The 22,005-nt window shown below is 46.7% G+C and overlaps 1 protein-coding gene across 6 annotated transcripts in view; it reads right to left on the reverse strand.

Annotated features, from left to right (window-relative positions):
- Positions 1–22,005, reverse strand: part of SERTAD4 (SERTA domain containing 4) — a 98,984-nt gene that overhangs the window by 64,328 nt on the left and 12,651 nt on the right. For 5 of the 6 annotated variants that reach the window (XM_063918283.1, XM_063918284.1, XM_063918288.1 and 2 more), the window contains exon 2: positions 1,613–1,804. In XM_063918283.1, coding sequence (XP_063774353.1) covers positions 1,613–1,787 — 175 coding nt within the window. In that variant the 5' untranslated portion in view covers positions 1,788–1,804. Of the gene's footprint in view, positions 1–1,612; positions 1,805–4,081; positions 4,320–22,005 lie in introns of those variants that run through there. The other variant, XM_063918287.1, reaches the window with a different exon arrangement.

The raw sequence follows: 22,005 nt of genomic DNA on the forward strand, positions 1-22,005 counted from the left end.
CCACAGGCTCACTTCTCCACTCTTTTCACTGCTTGATTGGTTGCTGTGGGCAACTTCTCCACAGGCTCACTTCTCTACTCTTTTCACTGCTTCATGAATCAAACCCTTTGTCCCTTCCGCTTTGCTATGAAAAGAGTGGGGGCTTCATCTGAACATGCGTGGACCTGCTTGTGCACCCTGAGAAGAGGGCTGACAAGCAAAGAGTGGATGAGTCTGGGAGTGGTGCGGGTACCTGCGATGGAAAGGTTGGAGAGGTATGTCGGAAAGGTGGGCGCATGATCCAGCATCCTTGGCCATAGCACTTCACACACATGGTAATGCCACCACTGCCCAGATGCAAATTTCTATAATTTTTCTAACCTATGACAGTTACCTAGACTACCTGAAATGTATCTACACTGTACAAGACAAGGAGTACCAGTGTGACTACTTACCTACTGTATAAGTAAGTTACTGATTAATTCTTGTTTTTAGCTACAAATTTGTTGTTTCTTAAAAATGAATGAACACAATGCACTGGCATTTGCTCAATACTATTACTACTACTACTACTACTACTAATAATAATAATAATAATAATACAGGTTGAGTATCCCATATCCAAATATTCTGAAATACGGAATATTCCGAAATACAGACTTTTTTGAGTGAGAGTGAGACTGAGATAGTGAAACCTTTGTTTTCTGATGGCTCAATGTACACAAACTTTGTTTAATACTCAAAGTTATTAAAAATATTGTATTAAATGACCTTCAGGCTGTGTGTATAAGGTGTATATGAAACATAAATGAATTGTGTGAATGTACACACACTTTGTTTAATGCACAAAGTTATAAAAAATATTGGCTAAAATTACCTTCAGGCTGTGTGTATAAGGTGTATATGAAACATAAATGCATTCTGTGCTTAGATTTAGGTCCCATCACCATAATATCTCATTATGGTATGCAATTATTCCAAAATACGGAAAAATCCGATATCCAAAATACCTCTGGTCCCAAGCATTTTGGATAAGGGATACTCAACCTGTAATATTAATAAGAAGAATAGCAATATTAATAATAATCATAATAATACTTCTTTTTATGGACATATGTTTTGTTTTTTTAAATCTGATAACAGTCAAGGTAGAAATGTCCAATTAACTGAGGTTTGGTTTTAGTTCTTAAGTGACTTTATTAAAGATCATTCATGCGCTCCTCTGGGGAGAAATCCCTGTACAGTTCTGGTAAGATGATCTGTCCCAGCAGAGACACTGAGCCGACTTGCAGGGCGGAATGAAGTCAACAGGTTACTGTATACAATGCCTCCAGATATGATGAAGGCGATTGTGTACTTGTGTGAAAGGATCTAATACAGAGACATTATTTTGTGTTGTGATTGAATTTCTATAAAACCAGTGGGTAGCTGCAGATAAGTGAAAGTGAGTGATTACAAAGTGACATACTGATGTGGCATTGCTTCTTATAGAGATAGACCTACATAGTTTTCGCTGCTAGCTATTGTCCAGCTACAAACCCCAGTATTCCCTGCCTGCTAAGAGTCATAGATTAGCCACAGCAGGACAGCTACGGGTTGCTGTTTATTTGGGAATAATGCAGCGGACAAGTACCTGGAGAAGTGTCACATAATCTGTACTCCTGGTGCTGGGCATGGAGAGAGGAGGAAGAGCTGGCTGCCTTGTTCTGGTGATCGGACTCCCAGACGCTCCTGTAATCTGCAACGTCGGTGGTACCTTCAGAGGTAATGGGGTTGCAAAATCTGTTCATGGACAGAACCACAGTCATCTCTTATAGCCAGCAATCTGCAAATATAAAGCAATATACTGTATGTGTATCAAGCCACAGGGACAAGCACAGGATTTAGACAGAGAGCAGTCCAATTCACCTTTAACCCAGTACCGCATATTGGGGGTCATTCCGAGTTGTTCGCTCGCTAGCAGATTTTAGCAGCATTGCACACACTAGGCCGCCGCCCTCTGGGAGTGTATCTTAGCTTAGCAGAATAGCGAACGAAGGATTAGCAGAATTGTGAATAGAAATCTCTTAGCAGTTTCTGAGTAGCTCGAGACTTACTCCTACACTGCGATCAGCTCAGCCCGTTTCGTTCCTGGTTTGATGTCACAAACACGCCCTGCGTTCGGCCAGCCACTCCCCCGTTTCTCCAGACATTCCCGCGTTTTATCATGGCACGCCTGCGTTTTTCCGCACACTCCCAGAAAACGTCCAGTTTCCGCCCAGAAACACCCACTTCCTGTCAATCACACTCCGATCACTTCAACGATGGAAATTCTTCGTTCAGACGTGAGTAAATCTACTAAGTTTTGAGCTAAAATACTTAGCGCATGCGCACTGCATACCATGCGCATGCGCATTTTCGCATTAATCGCTCCGTTGCGAAAATCGGCAACGAGCGAACAAATCGGAATGACCCCCATTGTAATATGTAGCCAACTATTTATATTCTTCTTCTTCTGGAAAATCCTAGAATTCAGGGGGGTAATTCAGACCTGATTGCTAGGGTGCATTTTCTGTATCCCTGCGATCAGGTAGTCACCGCCTACAGGGGGAGGGGGAAATCGCTGTGCAGGGGTGCGATCGCATGTGCAGGAGAGCAGCAGAAACAGCAGTTTGAGCAGTCTCTGCACAGCCCAGTACTTACTCAGCCGTTGCGATCATCGGGGCCGGAGTTGAGGTCACAAATCCTCCCACAACTCACCGGGTCTCTCCTGGGTTTTCCGGACACTCCCTAGAAATGGTCAGTTGCCACCCACATACGCCCTCTTCCTGTCAATCTTCTTGCGATCGCCGGAGCGATCTGATTTTTCGCACTATCCCGTCGCTGCCCGGTGCTCCCTGTCGCTGAGGACTGTCGCTCCTGCGCATTGCGGTGCATACGCAGTTCAGACCTGATCGCCCGCTGTGCGAAAACGCACAGCAGCGATCAGGTCTGAATTAGCCTCCAGACTGTCCTGGAATCCAATAGTAAATGGCAACGGAATATGCTGATGCTATATAAATAACTGTTATTAATGATAAAAATGTATATTATACACAATTAGGGTAGCTCCAGGAGGATATCCAGCTAAAGGTGCAAATGTACTCCTGGATAAACCCTATTGTGATGTAACGGGTTCAAGTGCAATTATGGTTTTCATCCAGGGAAAATACTGGCTGCCTTGTATGTAGCACAAACATATCAGACAGCTTTATTTTATTACACTGAGATTAGAGTAGGAATGAGATATGGGGATTTGGTCTGAAGATCGACACTGTCTAGGTCGACAATGTTTAGGTCGACCACTATAGGTCGACAGTCACTAGGTCGACAGGGTTGGAAGGTCGACAGGGTTTCTAGGTCGACATGTGCTAGGTCGACAGGTCAAAGGGTTGACATGAGTTTTTCACATTTTTTTTTAACCTTTTCATACTTAATGATCCACGTGGACTACGATTAGAATGGTAATCTGTGCCGAGCGAAGCGAGCCATGCGAGGGCACACGGTGCACTAATTGTGGTTCACGGTCACTCTACGAAGAAAACGACACCCAAAAAAAAAACACCTCATGTCGACCTTTTGACCTGTCGACCTAGCACATGTCGACCTAGAAACCCTGTCGACTTAGTGACTGCCAACCTATAGGGGTCAACCTAAACATCGTCGACCTAGACACTGTCGATCTAATGATCCACACCCTGAAATATGCCCCCATCCTAACCACTAACCTGACCAAACATTTTCAACCCCCTCCCCCCCTAGCACAATAGTTTGTTAAGGTGCATATTTGCTTCTTCTAACTGGATTTGTGTCTAAGCAAGTCCCTAAACCTGGTGGAGAGGGGAATTCCGGCACCTGCCTGTAAGCCAGCTGGCATCCAGTAACAATATACAAAGTGTTGTCTGTGCCCCAAGGCAGAAGATCGAGCAGAGCACAGTATATTTATGTAGCTGTGACTACACCAAGGAGACAAGCAATAAATGAAACACATTATTATATTAAAACAAGTGTTACCTACTCCTGCTGTGCTATGTGCAGACATTAGGCTTTTTTGCAACTGGATAATCTGTTGTTGCTCACTAACCTCTCGTTATTTCCAGGTATAATGGTGATACAGATCCTCCTGTAGAACAGTAACAATTACTTGAACTGTAAAATAATTCTTGTACAGAATCTGAATTACCCCCAAAAAATAGAAAAAATAAACACCCTTCTCCTCCTACTGGCTTTACTTAAGCGTCCTCTTTCTTTCCATTTGGTCACTTTTATGTCATCTTATCCGAGCAACCAGGGATCCATCTCTCCATCCTCTTTATGAAAAGCAGAGAGATGCTCTGGTAGTTTCCACTCGGACTCAACTGGATCTGCCTCCAGTCAAAACATTGTGAGATTAAGACAGAAAATTGGCTTTGGTTTCAAGACGCGAGTTCCAATCCCACAGGAGCAAAGCACAACATGAAGAAAGCAGGCGGAATATTAAACAGGAGCAGGGTTTGGGAGCCAGTCATCCGACTCTCAGCCTCCGTCTCTCAATATCTCCCTCTCTCATTACACTTGTCTATTGTGCTCCTAGCCCCCTCCTCATTTCACTCTTCCCCTCTCATCCTCACCTTCCTTTACATCAAGCCTCATTTCATCTCTGCGGCTCACTGTGCGTTTCCAGAACAAATTATTTCAACACAAAACTATAAGCTGTAGTCGACAAAGTTGCCCAGAGTCAATGTAAGAAGTCGTATCTTTTGTCTTGTTTTGTGTTATTTTTCTGTTTTGGTTTATATCGTGGTGTAGCAAAGGTATTAGGTAGCAGCTCTCACTTCAATAAACATTACAAATCACACTTTTTTTTAACTGTTTTCGCTGATTGTCTTTATTGTGTAATCGCTGCTGTAGAAAGCCGCTTCCTGAAGACTTTTACTAGAAACTTTGCTTAATCCACCGAGGGATTGTATTACATGACTGTTATTTAATAAGCCAGACTGCAAATGTTAGCTATTGAATAGAGGATCTATGGTTTGGCACTGCACAATGATTACAGCTACATAAATATAGAGACCGCTTCATTTCACCCCAAATACTTTTGGAAAAGGCAGTTGTGCGGCTATTGCGACTTCACAAATGTATACTGTATTAGTGGAATGTGGACCTGTCTTTGTAGGAGTAGCCATGAACTGGTGCGGCACAATACAGAATGATGACATCTTGCGTGGGCAGATCTAGGAGGATGAGGGGCGTAACTCACTGACCAATAGGACTAACAATGTGCCTGATCCCCAAAAATAAGACTTCTCTAGTTTAATAATCAGGAAGAAGTGGAGAAATTAGCCTGAACTTGAACCACCTCAGATATGGTGGAAACTGTACTTGTCCAATAATTTCAAGTTACTACAACTAACATACAACAAAGATAAATATGAGACCAATGTATTAAAAAAAAAAAAATAGAATAAGAAATATTTGTCATTTCAAATAATCAGTATGAGAGAAAAATGTAAACGCTTTCACTAATGTGGTTATAGGGGTCATTCCGAGTTGATCGCTAGCTGCCGTTGTTCGCTGCGCAGCGAACAGTGGAAGAAACGGCTAATCTGCACATGCGTATGCACCGTAATGCGCACGCGCATCGTACGGGTGCGAAGTCCACTGTGGTTTTGCACTGGTTCTAGCGACGATTCCAATCGCACAGACGGACGCAAGGTGATTGACAGAAAGAGGGCGTTTAAGGGTGTCAACTGACCGTTTTCAGGGAGTGTTTGGAAAAACCCAGGCGTGCCGGTGAAAACGCAGGCGTGGCTGGGCGAATGCTGGGCGGGTGTGTGACATCAAAAGCCAACCCTCCAATGTTAGAATCAACGCACACGAAGAGTAAGTCCAGGGCTGGTCTTGTTTATGCACAAGATGTTTTTGCAGGCGCTCTGCTGCACAGGCGTTCGCACTTCTGCAAAGCAAAAATACACTCTCCAGTGGGCGGCAACAATGCGTTTGCACGGCTGCTAAAAACTGCTAGCGAGCGATCAACTCAGAATGACCCCCATAGGCCATTATTAGCCAACCTTCAAGATCACAATGACCATGAACAATGGATCACAGATAGGCCATTGGGTATCTCATTGGGGCATGTCGATATGTTGGCCCCGTAAAGGTTTTATAGGACCAATTACACATACATCAATGCACTATGCTGTATAGGTCATCCCCTACATAAATAACCCCAGTCTATGTTACCATCATTTCATGCCCTGACTCTGGCTGTATTTCTTCAACAGCCAAAGAGCCACAGGCTATATGAGTTTGACAGGACAGCTTTTGCACAACTTACTAAGGGGGAGGTACTAAGCCTTAGAGAGTGACAAAGTGAGAGAGATGAAGTACCAGCCAATCAGCTCCTAACTGCCATATTACAGGCTGGGTTTGAAAAAATAAGAATTTACTTACCGATAATTCTATTTCTCGGAGTCCGTAGTGGATGCTGGGGTTCCTGAAAGGACCATGGGGAATAGCGGCTCCGCAGGAGACAGGGCACAAAAAGTAAAGCTTTAGGATCAGGTGGTGTGCACTGGCTCCTCCCCCTATGACCCTCCTCCAAGCCTCAGTTAGGATACTGTGCCCGGACGAGCGTACACAATAAGGAAGGATTTATGAATCCCGGGTAAGACTCATACCAGCCACACCAATCACACTGTAAAACCTGTGATCTGAACCCAGTTAACAGTATGATAACAGCGGAGCCTCTGAAAGATGGCTCACAACAATAATAACCCGATTTTTGTAACTATGTACAAGTATTGCAGATAATCCGCACTTGGGATGGGCGCCCAGCATCCACTACGGACTCCGAGAAATAGAATTATCGGTAAGTAAATTCTTATTTTCTCTATCGTCCTAGTGGATGCTGGGGTTCCTGAAAGGACCATGGGGATTATACCAAAGCTCCCAAACGGGCGGGAGAGTGCGGATGACTCTGCAGCACCGAATGAGAGAACTCCAGGTCCTCCTTAGCCAGGTTATCAAATTTGTAGGATTTTACAAACGTGTTTGCCCCTGACTAAATAGCCGCTCGGCAAAGTTGTAAAGCCGAGACCCCTCGGGCAGCCGCCCAAGATGAGCCCACCTTCCTTGTGGAATGGGCATTTACATATTTTGGCTGTGGCAGGCCTGCCACAGAATGTGCAAGCTGAATTGTATTACACATCCAACTAGCAAAAGTCTGCTTAGAAGCAAGAGCACCCAGTTTGTTGGGTGCATACAGGATAACAGCAAGTCAGTTTTCCTGACTCCAGCCGTCCTGGAACCTATATTTTCAGGGCCCTGACCACATCTAGCAACTTGGAGTCCTCCAAGTCCCTAGTAGGCGCAAGACACCACAATAAGCTGGTTCAGGTGAAACACTGACACCACCTTAGGGAGAGAACTGGGGACGAGTCCGCAGCTCTGCCCTGTCCGAATGGACAAACAGATATGGGCTTTTTTGAGAAAAAAACCACCAATTTGACACTCGCCTGGTCCAGGCCAGGTCCAAGAGCATGTTCACTTTTCATGTGAGATGCTTCAAATCCACAGATTTGACTGGTTTTAAACCAATGTGTTTTGAGGAATCCCAGAACTACGTTGAGATCCCACAGTGCCACTGGAGGCACAAAAGGGGGTTGTATATGCAATACTCCCTTGACAAACTTCTGGACTTCAGGAACTGAAGCCAATTCTTTCTGGAAGAAAAATCGACAGGGCCGAAATTTGAACCTTAATGGACCCCAATTTGAGGCCCATAGACACTCCTGTTTGCAGGAAATGCAGGAATCGACCGAGTTGAAATTTCTTCGTGGGGCCTTCCTGGCCTCACACCACGCAACATATTTTCGCCACATGTGGTGATAATGTTGTGCGGTCACCTCCTTTCTGGCTTTGACCAGGGTAGGAATGACCTCTTCCTGAATGCCTTTTCCCTTAGGATCCGGCGTTCCACCGCCATGCCGTCAAACGCAGCTGCGGTAAGTCTTGGAACAGGCATGGTACTTGCTGAAACAAGTCCCTTCTTAGCGGCAGAGGCCATAAGTCCTCTGTGAGCATCTCTTGAAGTTCCGGGTACCAAGTCCTTCTTGGCCAATCCGGAGCCATGAGTATAGTTCTTACTCCTCTACGTCTTATAATTCTCAGTACCTTAGGTATGAAAAGCAGAGGATGGAACACATACACCGACTGGTACACCCACGGTGTTACCAGAACGTCCACAGCTATTGCCTGAGGGTCTCTTAACCTGGCGCAATACCTGTCCCGTTTTTTGTTCAGACGGGACGTAATCATGTCCACCTTTGGTAATTCCCAACGGTTTACAATCATGTGGAAAACTTCCCCATGAAGTTCCCACTCTGCCGGGTGGAGGTCGTGCCTACTGAGGAAGTCTGCTTCCCAGTTTCCATTCCCGGAATGAAACACTGCTGACAGTGCTATCACATGATTTTCCGCCCAGCGAAAAGTCCTTGCAGTTTTTGCCACTGCCCTCCTGCTTCTTGTGCCGCCCTGTCTATTTACGTGGGCGACTGCCGTGATGTTTTATCCCACTGGATCAATACCGGCTGACCTTGAAGCAGAGGTCTTGCTAAGCTTAGAGCATTATAAATTTACCCTTAGCTATATTTATGTGGAGAAAAGTCTCCAGACTTGATCACACTCCCTGGAAATTTTTTCCTTGTGTGACTGCTCCCCAGCCTCTCGGGCTGGCCTCCGTGGTCACCAACATCCAAAACTGAATGCCGAATCTGCGGCCCTCTAGAAGATGAGCACTCTGTAACCACCACAGGAGAGACACCCTTGTCCTTGGATATAGGGTTATCCGCTGATGCATCTGAAGATGCGATCCGGACCATTTGTCCAGCAGATCCCACTGAAAAGTTCTTGCATGAAATCTGCCGACTGGAATTGCTTCGAAGGAAGTCACCATTTTTTTACCATGGCCCTTGTGCAATGATGCACTGATTTTAGGAGGTTCCTGACTAGCTCGGATAACTCCCTGGCTTTCTCTTCCGGGAGAAACACCTTTTTCTGGACTGTGTCCAGAATCATCCCTAAGCACAGGAGACTTGTTGTCGGGATCAGCTGCGATTTTGGAATATTTAGAATCCACCCCTGCTGTTGTAACAGTATCCGAGATAGTGCTACTCCGACCTCCAACTGTTCCCTGGACTTTGCCCTTATCAGGAGATCGTCCAAGTAAGGGATAATTAAGACGCCTTTTCTTCGAAGAAGAACCATCATTTCGGCCATTACCTTGGTAAAGACCCGGGGTGCCGTGGACAATCCAAACGGCAGCGTCTGAAACTGATAGTGACAGTTCTGTACCACGAACCTGAGGTACCCTTAGTGATAAGGGCAAATTTGGGACATGGAGGTAAGCATCCCTGATGTCTCGGGACACCATATAGTCCCCTTCTTCCCGGTTCGTTATCACTGCTCTGAGTGACTCCATCTTGATTTGAACCTTTGTAAGTGTTCAAATTTTTTTAGATTTAGAATAGGTCTCACCTAGCCTTCTGGCTTCAGTACCACAATATAGTGTGGAATAATACCCCTTTTCTTGTTGTAGGAGGGGTAATTTAATTATCACCTGCTGGGAATACAGCTCGTGAATTGTTTCCCATACTGCCTCCTTGTCGGAGGGAGACCTTGGTAAAGCAGACTTCAGGAGCCTGCGCAGGGGAAACGTCTCGACATTCCAATCTGTACCCCTGGGATACTACTTGTAGGATCCAGGGGTCCTGTACGGTCTCAGCGTCATGCTGAGAGCTTGTCAGAAGCGGTGGAACGCTTCTGTTCCTGGGAATGGGCTGCCTGCTGCAGTCTTCTTCCCTTTCCTCTATCCCTGGGCAGATATGACTCTTATAGGGACGAAAGGACTGAAGCTGAAAAGACGGTGTCTTTTTCTGCAGAGATGTGACTTAGGGTAAAAAACGGTGGATTTTCCAGCAGTTGCCGTGGCCACCAGGTCCGATGGACCGACCCCAAATAACTCCTCTTCCTTTATACGGCAATACACCTTTGTGCCGTTTGGAATCTGCATCACCTGACCACTGTCGTGTCCATAAACATCTTCTGGCAGATATGGACATCGCACTTACTCTTGATGCCAGAGTGCAAATATCCCTCTGTGCATCTCGCATATATAGAAATGCATCCTTTAAATGCTCTTTAGTCAATAAAATACTGTCCCTGTCAAGGGTATCAATATTTTTAGTCAGGGAATCCGACCAAGCCACCCCAGCTCTGCACATCCAGGCTGAGGCGATCGCTGGTCGCAGTATAACACCAGTATGTGTGTATATACTTTTTATGATATTTTCCAGCCTCCTGTCAGCTGGCTCCTTGAGGACGGCCCTATCTATAGACGGTACCGCCACTTGTTCTGATAAGCGTGTGAGCGCCTTATCCACCCTAAGGGGTGTTTCCCAACGCGCCCTAACTTCTGGCGGGAAAGGGTATACCGCCCATATTTTCTATCGGGGGGAACCCACGCATCATCACACACTTCATTTAATTTATCTGATTCAGGAAAAACTACGGTAGTTTTTTCACATCCCACATAATACCCTCTTTTGTGGTACTTGTAGTATCAGAAATATGTAACACCTCCTTCATTGCCCTTAACGTGTGGCCCTAATAAGGAATACGTTTGTTTATTCACCGTCGACACTGGATTCAGTGTCCCTGTCTGTGTCTGTGTCGACCGACTAAAGTAAACGGGCGTTTTAAAACCCCTGACGGTGTTTTTGAGACGTCTGGACCGGTACTAATTGTTTGTCGGCCGTCTCATGTCGTCAACCGACCTTGCTGCGTGTTGACATTATCACGTAATTCCCTAAATAAGCCATCCATTCCGGTGTCGACTCCCTAGAGAGTGACACCACCATTACAGGCAATTGCTCCGCCTCCTCACCAACATCGTCCTCATACATGTCGACACACACGTACCGACACACAGCACACACACAGGGAATGCTCTGATAGAGGACAGGACCTACTAGCCCTTTGGAGAGACAGAGGGAGAGTTTGCCAGCACACACCAAAAACGCTATAATTATATAGGGACAACCTTATATAAGTGTTTTCCCTTATAGCATCTTTTTTATATATTTCTAACGCCAAATTAGTGCCCCCCCTCTCTGTTTTAACCCTGTTTCTGTAGTGCAGTGCAGGGGAGAGCCTGGGAGCCTTCCCTCCAGCCTTTCTGTGAGGGAAAATGGCGCTGTGTGCTGAGGAGATAGGCCCCGCCCCTTTTTCGGCGGCCTCGTCTCCCGCTCTTAACGGATTCTGGCAGGGGTTAAATATCTCCATATAGCCCCCGGAGGCTATATGTGAGGTATTTTTAGCCAAAAAAGGTTTTCATTTGCCTCCCAGGGCGCCCCCCTCCCAGCGCCCTGCACCCTCAGTGACTGCCGTGTGAAGTGTGCTGAGAGGAAAATGGCGCACAGCTGCAGTGCTGTGCGCTACCTTAAGAAGACTGAGGAGTCTTCATGCCGCCGATTCTGGACCTTCTTGTTTCAGCATCTGCAAGGGGGCCGGCGGCGAGGCTCCGGTGACCATCCAGGCTGTACCTGTGATCGTCCCTCTGGAGCTAATGTCCAGTAGCCAAAGAAGCCAATCCATCCTGCACGCAGGTGAGTTCACTTCTTCTCCCCTAAGTCCCTCGTTGCAGTGATCCTGTTGCCAGCAGGACTCACTGTAAAATAAAAAACCTAAGCTAAACTTTTCTAAGCAGCTCTTTAGGAGAGCCACCTAGATTGCACCCTTCTCGGCCGGGCACAAAAATCTAACTGAGGCTTGGAGGAGGGTCATAGGGGGAGGAGCCAGTGCACACCACCTGATCCTAAAGCTTTACTTTTTGTGCCCTGTCTCCTGCGGAGCCGCTATTCCCCATGGTCCTTTCAGGAACCCCAGCATCCACTAGGACGATAGAGAAATACCAGGAGCTGATTGGCTGGTAGTTTATCTTTCTGGTTCTGGTATGAATGGTCGACCATGTTAAGGTCGACAATCAGTAAGTCGACTACTATTGGTCGACATTTACATGGTCGACATGGACAAAGTCGACACATGAACATGGTCGACACAGGACTGGTTGACACATGAAAGGTTGACATGGATTTTTGAACTGTTTTTGGTGTCATTTTTTCCGTAACATGACAAGGAACCCCAATTAGTGTACCGTGTCCCCTTGCATGGGTCCCCTTGCATGGCCTATATATATATAAATCTTTTAATAAAAATGTTTTTAGAAAAAATTAACAATTCGATTATAATTTTTGAATGTTTAAAAGTTCTATCTATGGAAATGATTCTGCAACTTATGCATTTGTTCAAAACAGTGAAAATATCCCTTTAAGCGTAATATGTTAAAATATAAAACAGAATAGAAATGTTAATACAGCGAAAACGAAATATGAGACGGGTAGACGTTCTATATCCGAATGGACGCTTTATCTGTATTTTATTTTCCTTTTCTAAGTTTTCCTTCTAGGGGAATTAAAAACCTAAGGTAGGATTCCATTGGAGTGAGTCAGATATACTGGCAGCAGCATCCAAAAATTGAGTCCAGCTTTGCAGGATCCCTCAGAAGAATGGGTCTCCTTATTGCCAGACTGTCTTCTCAGAAGGATTAGTGGGGGCTTAGTCTGTGTACTGTATGTGTGTGAGAAATGCACACACATAGTGGGACAGGAGCCAAAATGCACTGTATGCCCTGAAATAAATCCTGCCACCACTATAGAGGCCTGTAACGCACAGACCCTCCAGGCCGCATGAGGTAAAAGCAGCCTGTTACTCATTACAGGGGATATGTCACATTGTTGGCTAATTCAATGTGCAGCAACTCGCTGGGAACTATGGACATTGATGAGGCACGAGGCACATGATGCCTGCGCAGTGCAAAACCTGCCCCTGAGAATTAGGCACAAGCAGCATACCTGGGCTATGCTATAAATATAGAGATGTGGGTGGGAGACATGTCACTCACATTGGGTGTCAGAGTGACAGGAGCATCCCTGCCAGGGGATGCAGTTAAATTGCTGGCGGTCAGTATATAAACGCTGGAATCCCAACTGCTGACAATGCCGGCAGCCGGAATCCCAGCTCACAGGGGCTATTCCCACTCGAGGGTGTCCACGACAACCATACAGTGGGAATAGAACCGGTGGTAAATGCAACGAGCCACCGAACCCGCAGCATGTAAAGTGCAGCGAGCCCGCAAGGGGATGCTCGCCCCGATGCTGGCGTACTGACGGCCGTGATGCCGTTGTCTGTATACTGACGGCCGGCATCCCTACTGTCGGTAATTCATACTGAACCCCCCTGCCAGTTATCCCCAGTAATGCACCAGCTGAAGGGGTGGTATTCATGTGACCGCCTCCACCAGCCCGACGGGTCACTGTCCCGATGGTCGGCATGCCGACCAACAGGGACTATTTCCACTCGTGGGTGTCCACGACACCCATAGAGTGGGAATAGAAACCGTGGCGACTGCAGGTCGCCACCGAGCCCGCAGCGTGGCGAGCGCAGCGAGCCCGCAAGGGGCTTGCTGCACTCGCCCCTCCCCGCCGGGACCCCGGCGTCGGTATGCTGCCGGGATCCCGGCGTTGGTAAGCTGACCGCCGGTCAGCCGTACTACACCCCAGCTGAAGAGGTCTTTGGGAAGCAAGTACAGTTTCCTCATGCATACATTTTACATGTCATTACTTCACATTCCACAGCATACATTTAGTAATCCATGGAGTATCTGCATTATGTATTTACATATAAGTAAGGTTACATGCACTTAAAATCACTATCAACCTATAAAATATCAGAAACTCCTCCAACCGTTTATGTTGTTACCAAGGGCCGGATGTACTAAGCATCGCATCCGCGATGCAATATATCCAGACACTTATCGGGAGACATACCAGCATTAATAACGAAAGTATATATCTAGAAATGTTATTAAAATGTCATAGGACAGCACTCCCGATAAGAGCTGTCTTTTGCGATAGAAGGACTTCTGGGTTTAGGACACGGGTGTTCTTCTGCATTGCTGTGAGGGATCTAGTCTTCAGCTGGGCGCAAAGTGCACACTGCCCTTGCATACCCCACAACATGACCCATTCCAATAGGTACTGTACAAAATGCTCTGTTCCTGGACTTTCTTGGCAGTGGCAGTTACAGAGGTGGAGCTGCAGCACAGTCCAAAATTCAAACTGGGGAGTCACACCAACTGCCAGTGAGTCTTGCCAGCGATGTTTGGGATGGCAGTTGGTGAGTCTCCCTATTTGAATTTTGGACTGTGCTGCAACCTCACCTCTGTAACTGCCACTGGAAGAAATTCCAGGAACAGAGCATTTCGTACCTAATGGAATGGGTCATGTTGGAGGGTATGCCCTTATGGCGGCGCCCTGCTGGAACAGCCTGCCTCTGCCATCCCCACTCGTGGGTGGGAAAAGTTGCGGTTCGTGATCACCGCCAGTGAATAGATACCGTGCATATACGCACCGCATCTCCATAAGTGCCCCCCACCGGCGCCATGCCCCCTATTTATTTTAGAGTGACAATGTGAAAAGAATCCCATAGGCTTAAGCTTGGTACACACTCTACAATTATCTGGCAGATAATCTGCCAGATCTAGCTGGTTGGAATGAAAATTTGGCAATGGATGAGAGCAAATGGCAATCGACCATTTGCTCCCAAACACGGCAAAATGAACAAAACCTGTCGGTCATACAAATCAGTCAAACACAAATTTAACCAACTTGAATGAATGACTGTTTTTGTCCGTTTTCCAGTGTTTGGAAGCAATTGGTCGATTGCCATTTGCTCTCATCCATTACCTGATTTTCATTCCAACCAGCCAGATCTGGCAGATTATCTGCCAGATACTTGTATAGTGTGTACCTAGCTTTGGGGGTCATTCTGAGTTGATCGCTATGCCGCCTCCCACTGGGAGTGTATTTTAGCTTAGCAGAAGTGCGACCGAAAGGATTGCAGAGCGGCTACAAAGTTTTTTTGTGCAGTTTTAGAGTAGCTCAAAACCTACTCAGCGCTTGCAATCACTTCAGACTATTCAGTTCCTGTTTTGACGTCACAAACACGCCCTGCGTTCGCCCAGCCACGCCTGCGTTTTTCCTGGCACGCCTGCGTTTTTTCGAACACTCCCTGAAAGCGGTCAGTTGACACCCAGAAACGCCCACTTCATGTCAATCACTCTGCGGCAGCCAGTGCGACTGAAACTACATCGTTCGTTGTAATAGTACGTCGCGCGTGTGCATTGCGCCGCATATGCATGAGCTGAAGTGCCTTTTTTTTGCCTCATCGCTGCACAGCGAACGAATGAAGCTAGCGAACAACTCGGAATGACCACCTTTGGGTCCAATGCCAGAATGTATTGAATTCCGGAGCTTGGTACATACAAAAGTTGTGGCCGCATTTTTGGCTTTACTACTTCCCACACCATGACTTTTAACAAAACACACCATCACTTACCTAAGAGATAGAGGTGGTTAAAGCATGGTTTAGGCATGAGGACAATTTAAAAAATGACTACGTGGCCCAATTATCATAAAATATTTGTATCACACAAATGTATGACAGTGGGACTGCAGCGGATAGCTCCAAGATCTGCTGTGGTCCCTCTATTTCCGATACCAGCTGCAACACCCATATGTTTTTATAGGATATGCGATGCTGTCAGGTTTACTAATCTCTGACATGCTTTGCTTTCCAGAGTTTGGACTCTGCAGTTAACGCCATCTGAAGATGGCACTTGCCAGTTCTAGCTTACGGGCTACAGATTGCAAAATTATTCACGTAATGGCACACAGAGAGAAGAATTCAATTGTTTTTCGTGTGGCGATAATTAACGGGCACCCAACAGAGCAATTCAATTGTTTTGGACGCCCATTTGTGTACCTAAACAGTTGAATTGCTCCGTTGTGTGCCCATTACACAGAGCCACGCTAAAAGTAATGAAATTACTCCCAGAATGTTGTATGTATTTATTAAATAACCACTACCCCTACACATTTCTCATTCTCCACTCTTAATACTCAGGCAGTACGGATAGTGTAATGGTTTACATTACTACCTCACAGCACTGAGGTCATGGGTTCAATTCTCACATGGCCACATCTGTGTGGAGTTTGCATATTCTCCCTGTGCTTGCATGGTGGTCCTCCGAGTACTCTGGTTTCCTACCATAATCAAAAAATGTACTGGTAGGATAATTGGCTCCTGTTAAAATGAACCCTAGCATAAATGTGTGTACATGTACATGTGGTTGGGAATATATTGTAAGCTCCACTGGGTCATGGACTGATGTGAATGGACAAATATGTAAAGCAATGCAGAATATTTGTGCGCTTAATAAATAAATAGTGATAAATGAAAAAAATAGGATTTTAGTACCTACCGGTAAATCCTTTTCTCTTAGTCCGTAGAGGATGCTGGGGACTCCAAAAGGACCATGGGGTATAGACGGATCCGCAGGAGCTTGGGCACACTATAAAGACTTAAACTGGGTGTGAACTGGCTCCTCCCTCTATGCCCCTCCTCTAGACCTCAGTTAAAAAACTGTGCCCAGGAGAGATGGACATTTCGAAGAAAGAATTTATAACACGGTGAGTGTCATACCAGCTCACAGTCACCACGAACATACCGCAGAACCTGGCATTAAATAGAAAACCAGCCTACGGCATGAAAAATACACAGCCACATGCTGAGAGACTATGTAACACAACCTGTGTGTCAACACAACCAATAGTAAGACACCGCATGCCATGGCATGAACAACGTCAGCAACAGTCTGACAGAGAAGAAACACCACTAGAGTGTAACCAAAAGCAACAACTGCAGACACAGTACGCACTGGGACGAGCGCCCAGCATCCTCTACGGACTAAGAGAAAAGGATTTACCGGTAGGTACTAAAATCCTATTTTCTCATACGTCCTAGAGGATGCTGGGGACTCCAAAAGGACCATGGGATCTATACCAAAGCTCCAGAACGGGCGGGAGAGTGCGGATGACTCTGAGCAAACAAAAGGTCCCCCTCAGCCAGGGTATCAAACTTGTAGAGCATATCAAAAACGTTTGAACCCGACCAAATATCCACTCGGCAAAGTTGAACCGCCTAGACTCCTCGGGCATCCGCCCAAGAAGAGCCCATCTTTCCATTAGAATGGGCTTCCACCGACTTCGGTGACGGCAATCCAGCCGTAGAACGAACATGCCAAATAGCATCACAGATCCAGCGTGTAACAGACTGCATAACACAGTCACCCAAAGCATGCTGGGAACATACCAGACAAACGGAACCTCTGGTTCTCCAAACTGAGCCAAACTGGCGACCAAACTATTCAAATCCCTGGCTACATCGAGAGAAATTGAATCAGCTAATGCCTAAGTAACCACCGGCATCAAAATAGACCGATTTCTGCGAAACCCAGAAACCACTCTTGGCAGAACTACTAACCGAGTTCTCAAGTCCTCCCTATCCACATAAAAAATCAAATAAGGCTCTTGTGAGACAAAACCACCACTTCCAACACCCGCCTTGCGGATGCCAAAGCCAAGAGCACGACCACTTTCCAAGAGAGAAATTTTTGTAAAGAAGTTATTAGGCTACACTGTACAGAAATGGAGCCCAACTTTAAGCTTGCATCCACACCGGTTTGTAAAGTATGGATAAGAACGACCTAGCTGAAAGTCTTCCATAGGCCTTCCTTGATACACACCAAAAACCATAGTTACGCCAAGTACTGTGGTAAAGCTTAGCCGTTACTTCTTCTTAGTCTGAAGAATTGAGGAAATGACTACACTGGGAACACCCTTTCAGCTTAGGATATGGCATTCAACCGCCACGACGTCAGACGCAGCCGCGGTAAGTCTGGAAACACGCCCTGATCTTGTTGTAACAGATCCTCACGTAGAGGAAGAGGGCAGGCATCTTCTGTGAGTAAATCATGAAAACCCGGATAGCAAACCCTCCTTGGCCAGACCGGATCTAAGAGTATCGCCTGAACCTTTTTTTTTTTTTTTTTTTCCATCTCCCGTTTATCACCTTCAGAAAAAATGAAAGCGGAGAGACCACATAGACCGACTAAAAACACCCACGGTGACACGAGGGCGTCCACTGCCACAGCCCGAGTGTCCCTTGACCTGGAACAATATCCCTGAGGCCTCTCGTTGAGGCGAGACGCCAACAAATCCAATTGTGACATTCCTCAAAGACTTGTAATGTCTGTGAAAACTTCTCGATGACGACTGAATTTCTCCCAGGATGGAGATCGCGTCAGCAGATGAAATCCAGATCTCAGTCGTTCACCTCCGGAACGAAGACTGCTAATATAGCATTTACCAGACTTTCCACCCAATGGCAAAACTGTGCATCTTCTGCCATTGCCGCTCGTCTCCTTGCTCCACCATAGTGGCTTACTTACGCCATTGCTGACAAGTCGTCTAGCAGAACTAACACGGGCAGAACACGAAGAATACGGTTGTCGAAACTAATTCTTAATTCAAGAAAGCTTATAGCAGACAAGCTTTCCAACTTGACCTTATCCCCTGGAAACACGTCCCGTGCAAGTACTGCTCCCCCGTCTCGGAGATCTGTATGCACGGACACCAGGATCTACAGCCGAAACCCGAACCTTCATCCCTCTAAAGGGAGAGAACGATGTCCTGGCCGTTATGATTATATTCAGGTGCATGTGCAGGTGAGACCCGGACCACATTTCCAACTGGTCTCTTGAAAGTCACTCTTGCATTAGACCCGCTCACCAAAAAAGGCCTCTCAGGCCGCACCCAACCGGTTTAGTAACGGAACACAATGATGAAGCGTCACAGTAAAGCCAATCCAACTTTGGATCATCAGACCTCTTTTCATATGAAAAAATACCGAACCTTAACCGGTCATTAGCTACTCTGAAAACCACCTCCGACAACTGTGTCGTTGGAAACCACAGGCAATCCCCATGTCGAAGAACAGTCAGAGAGAAACAACGATGTGCACCTTTATACAGGGACAACCGGACAATGTCCTGATCCTGACGCACCTCTGTATGGCGTTGCGTACTGTCTTCCCTTCCATCGTGGAACGGCAAGAACTATTAGAAAAACAGTAAGGAGAAACAACCGTAACTCAGAATGTTCCCCTTTGGATTCTATAAATAACCCACAGGTCCTGGTCTATTCCTGGACCAACTGAAAATTAGTAGACGAGTGCCCACCGGAGTGGGGACCAGCCCGATAGACTCAGTGACAAGTGGTGGAAACAGAAACGACATCCACTACTACGAACCTAACAAGGCTGCCGAACTCTTACCGTTTCACCTTCCACTGCCTGCACAGAAAAGGAAAAAAGAACGGTATCGAACCGGTTAAAACGACAGCTTCCCACAAAAGAATGCGTCACCAACCGTTGTGAAGGAGGCTAACACACAAAGTTAGACTTACCAGAGGTATCCGCCGAGACTGCCCGGAGACATCCTCAGCATTTTTCCGGTGACATCTCCTGCTGTCACGTGGCAGCCTGTTGTAATGTTATAAGATAGAATCAACATAGGCAAGCCTACCCACTCTGGGTAGGGTAATTCTATCGGATGCCTACCCGAATACAACACTCCCTCATGTGCATACAGTGCAAATAAGATCAACGTATAGAAATAAAATTTTACTTAGCTGCCTGTGTATGATCCTTTGCGACCGGGCTCTGCGTCGACCAGGAGTTGACTGTCATAATTTTCTCTCCGCGTTGTGAAGAGAATAATATTCGGACTCCTTGAGAGGATCAAAAACCAACTTGTCACGGCCAATCTAGAGCTTAATCAACAGAGCGACCAGTACATGATAGAATACCATTATTACAGCATTCATGGATATACATCAGGTAATCAGATATACATCCACACTACCTGTATACCTACGACAGTCTGCCGCAAAATTATAGAGAGGATCCAACATAAGGAACCACCCTTCTCTCTTTAGGGTAAATCTATTCAATGACCTACCAAACACAAACACTCCCTCATGTGTCTACAATGCAAAAAACCCACAGCATAGAAAAAATAATCATATCACTTAGCTTTTCTGTATACGATCCATTGAGACAGGGCCCCGTGTCGACCAGTCGTTGACTTTCACCATAGTCCATCCGTGGCGGAAAGAGAATAACCCTTCGGACTTACGGAGAGGGTGTGAGTCACAGCCGACCTAGAGCTTTATCAACAGAGTGATCAGCACATGAGAAGGAATACTATTACACCAGTATTCATCAGAAACATCATATGAATATATGTATTACAATACACATATAGCCACATATCCTAAATATATATAAACTATATATATAATCAGATTGTCCCGAGCTTTCTGGTCCCCAGTGACATTAATGTGGTCCGAACGTGTATGACCATGTACTGAAAAGCCCCAGTTGTGGAACTACCAGGAAACATTATAGTCGACAGAAAACCCCAGTATTCGTCGACAGCAGGGATTAATAACCAGGGAAAATTACGTCTTGCGACCCCAAGGGGTCCGAGGGAAGTATCGTTCAACTTTATATACACAGGTATAAGTCATATACAGCATGTCCAGTTACCCCCGGTGACAACAGTTGGTGCCGACAGGGTGACCCACATACCATTGTGTCCCCCATATACTTCTTATTTGTAGCAAGTATCCACGTGCGTCGGCGATGCCGACAGTGAACCCATATGTGTTTATAACCAAACACTCACACCCGTTGACACAAGTGTACTAAACTGGGTATTTTTGACAGGGAGCACACAAAAACTACACACAAGAATGATTGCATGCCCAATCCTAAGTCAACTAGTGTTATATATGAGTATACAACACTAAACACAGTGCCCCCCCCTTGTTTGTGCAATACATACATCTTGGCGGGGACAGGGGAAAAAAATGGCGCTGACCTTGTTTGTGTGAGAGCTAAGCCCCGCCCCCCTCGGCGCGCTATAGCTCCTTATATCCCAGATCTACAGATCTGGCCCATATATAGTGTAAATACACTATATCACATGAAACTAATGCTGCTCAGGGCGACCCGTGCGCCCCGCACCCAAGCAAGCCCTTCAGCATGTGGGCACCCCGTCGCGCAGCGCGCGCGCCGGCTGTAAATGGCGAGGGTAACGGCCGCGGCGTCCGGGGAACGGTTGCCCCTCTTCTCCCCGCTCAATAACTGCCGCTCAGGGCGCTCCCCCCCAGCGCCCTGCACCCATGGAAGCCGGCGGCGCTGGAGGAAGTGGCGCGTAGTGCGCTATAAGCCGCCGGCGGGGTCCGGGACACGGAGCCCCGGCCCCTCACTACCATAAAGCGCTTACCTTGCTGCCAAGGGCGCTCCCCCCCCCCCCCCCCCCCCGGCGCCCAGCACCCGTGGAAGCCGGCGGCGGGAGATCAAAGGCGCGTATGAGACACGGTGCTAAGGTACCGAAAAAAAACCTTCACTGCCAGCCTTTTCAAGAAAACAGTAACCTGCTGCCCAGGGCGCTCCCCCCCAGAACCCTGCACCCTGAGAGTGCTGTTGGTGTGTGGGAGCATGGAGCGCAGCGCGACCGCTGTACCTCCGTTACTGAAGTCTTCTGCCGTCTGAAGTCTTCTGTTCTTCACATACTCACCCGGCTTCTTTCTTCTGGCTTCTGTGATGGGGTTGACGGCGCGGCTCCGGGAACAAGCAGCTAGGCGCACCAAGTGATCGAACCCTCTGGAGCTATGTCCAGTAGCCGAGAAGCAGAGCCTTTGAACTAAGAAGAAGTAGGTCCTGCTTCTCTCCCCTCACTCCCACGATGCAGGAAGCCTGTAGCCAGCAGGACTACCTGAAAATAAAAAACCTAACATAAAGTCTTTCAGAGAAACTCAGTAGAGCTCCCCTAGTGTGTGTCCCATCACTCCTGGGCACAAAGTCTAACTGAGGTCTGGAGGAGGGGCATAGAGGGAGGAGCCAGTTCACACCCAGTTTAAGTCTTTATAGTGTGCCCAAGCT

Source organism: Pseudophryne corroboree, chromosome 4 (assembly GCF_028390025.1).
Source record: "Pseudophryne corroboree isolate aPseCor3 chromosome 4, aPseCor3.hap2, whole genome shotgun sequence".
NCBI lineage: Eukaryota > Metazoa > Chordata > Amphibia > Anura > Myobatrachidae > Pseudophryne > Pseudophryne corroboree.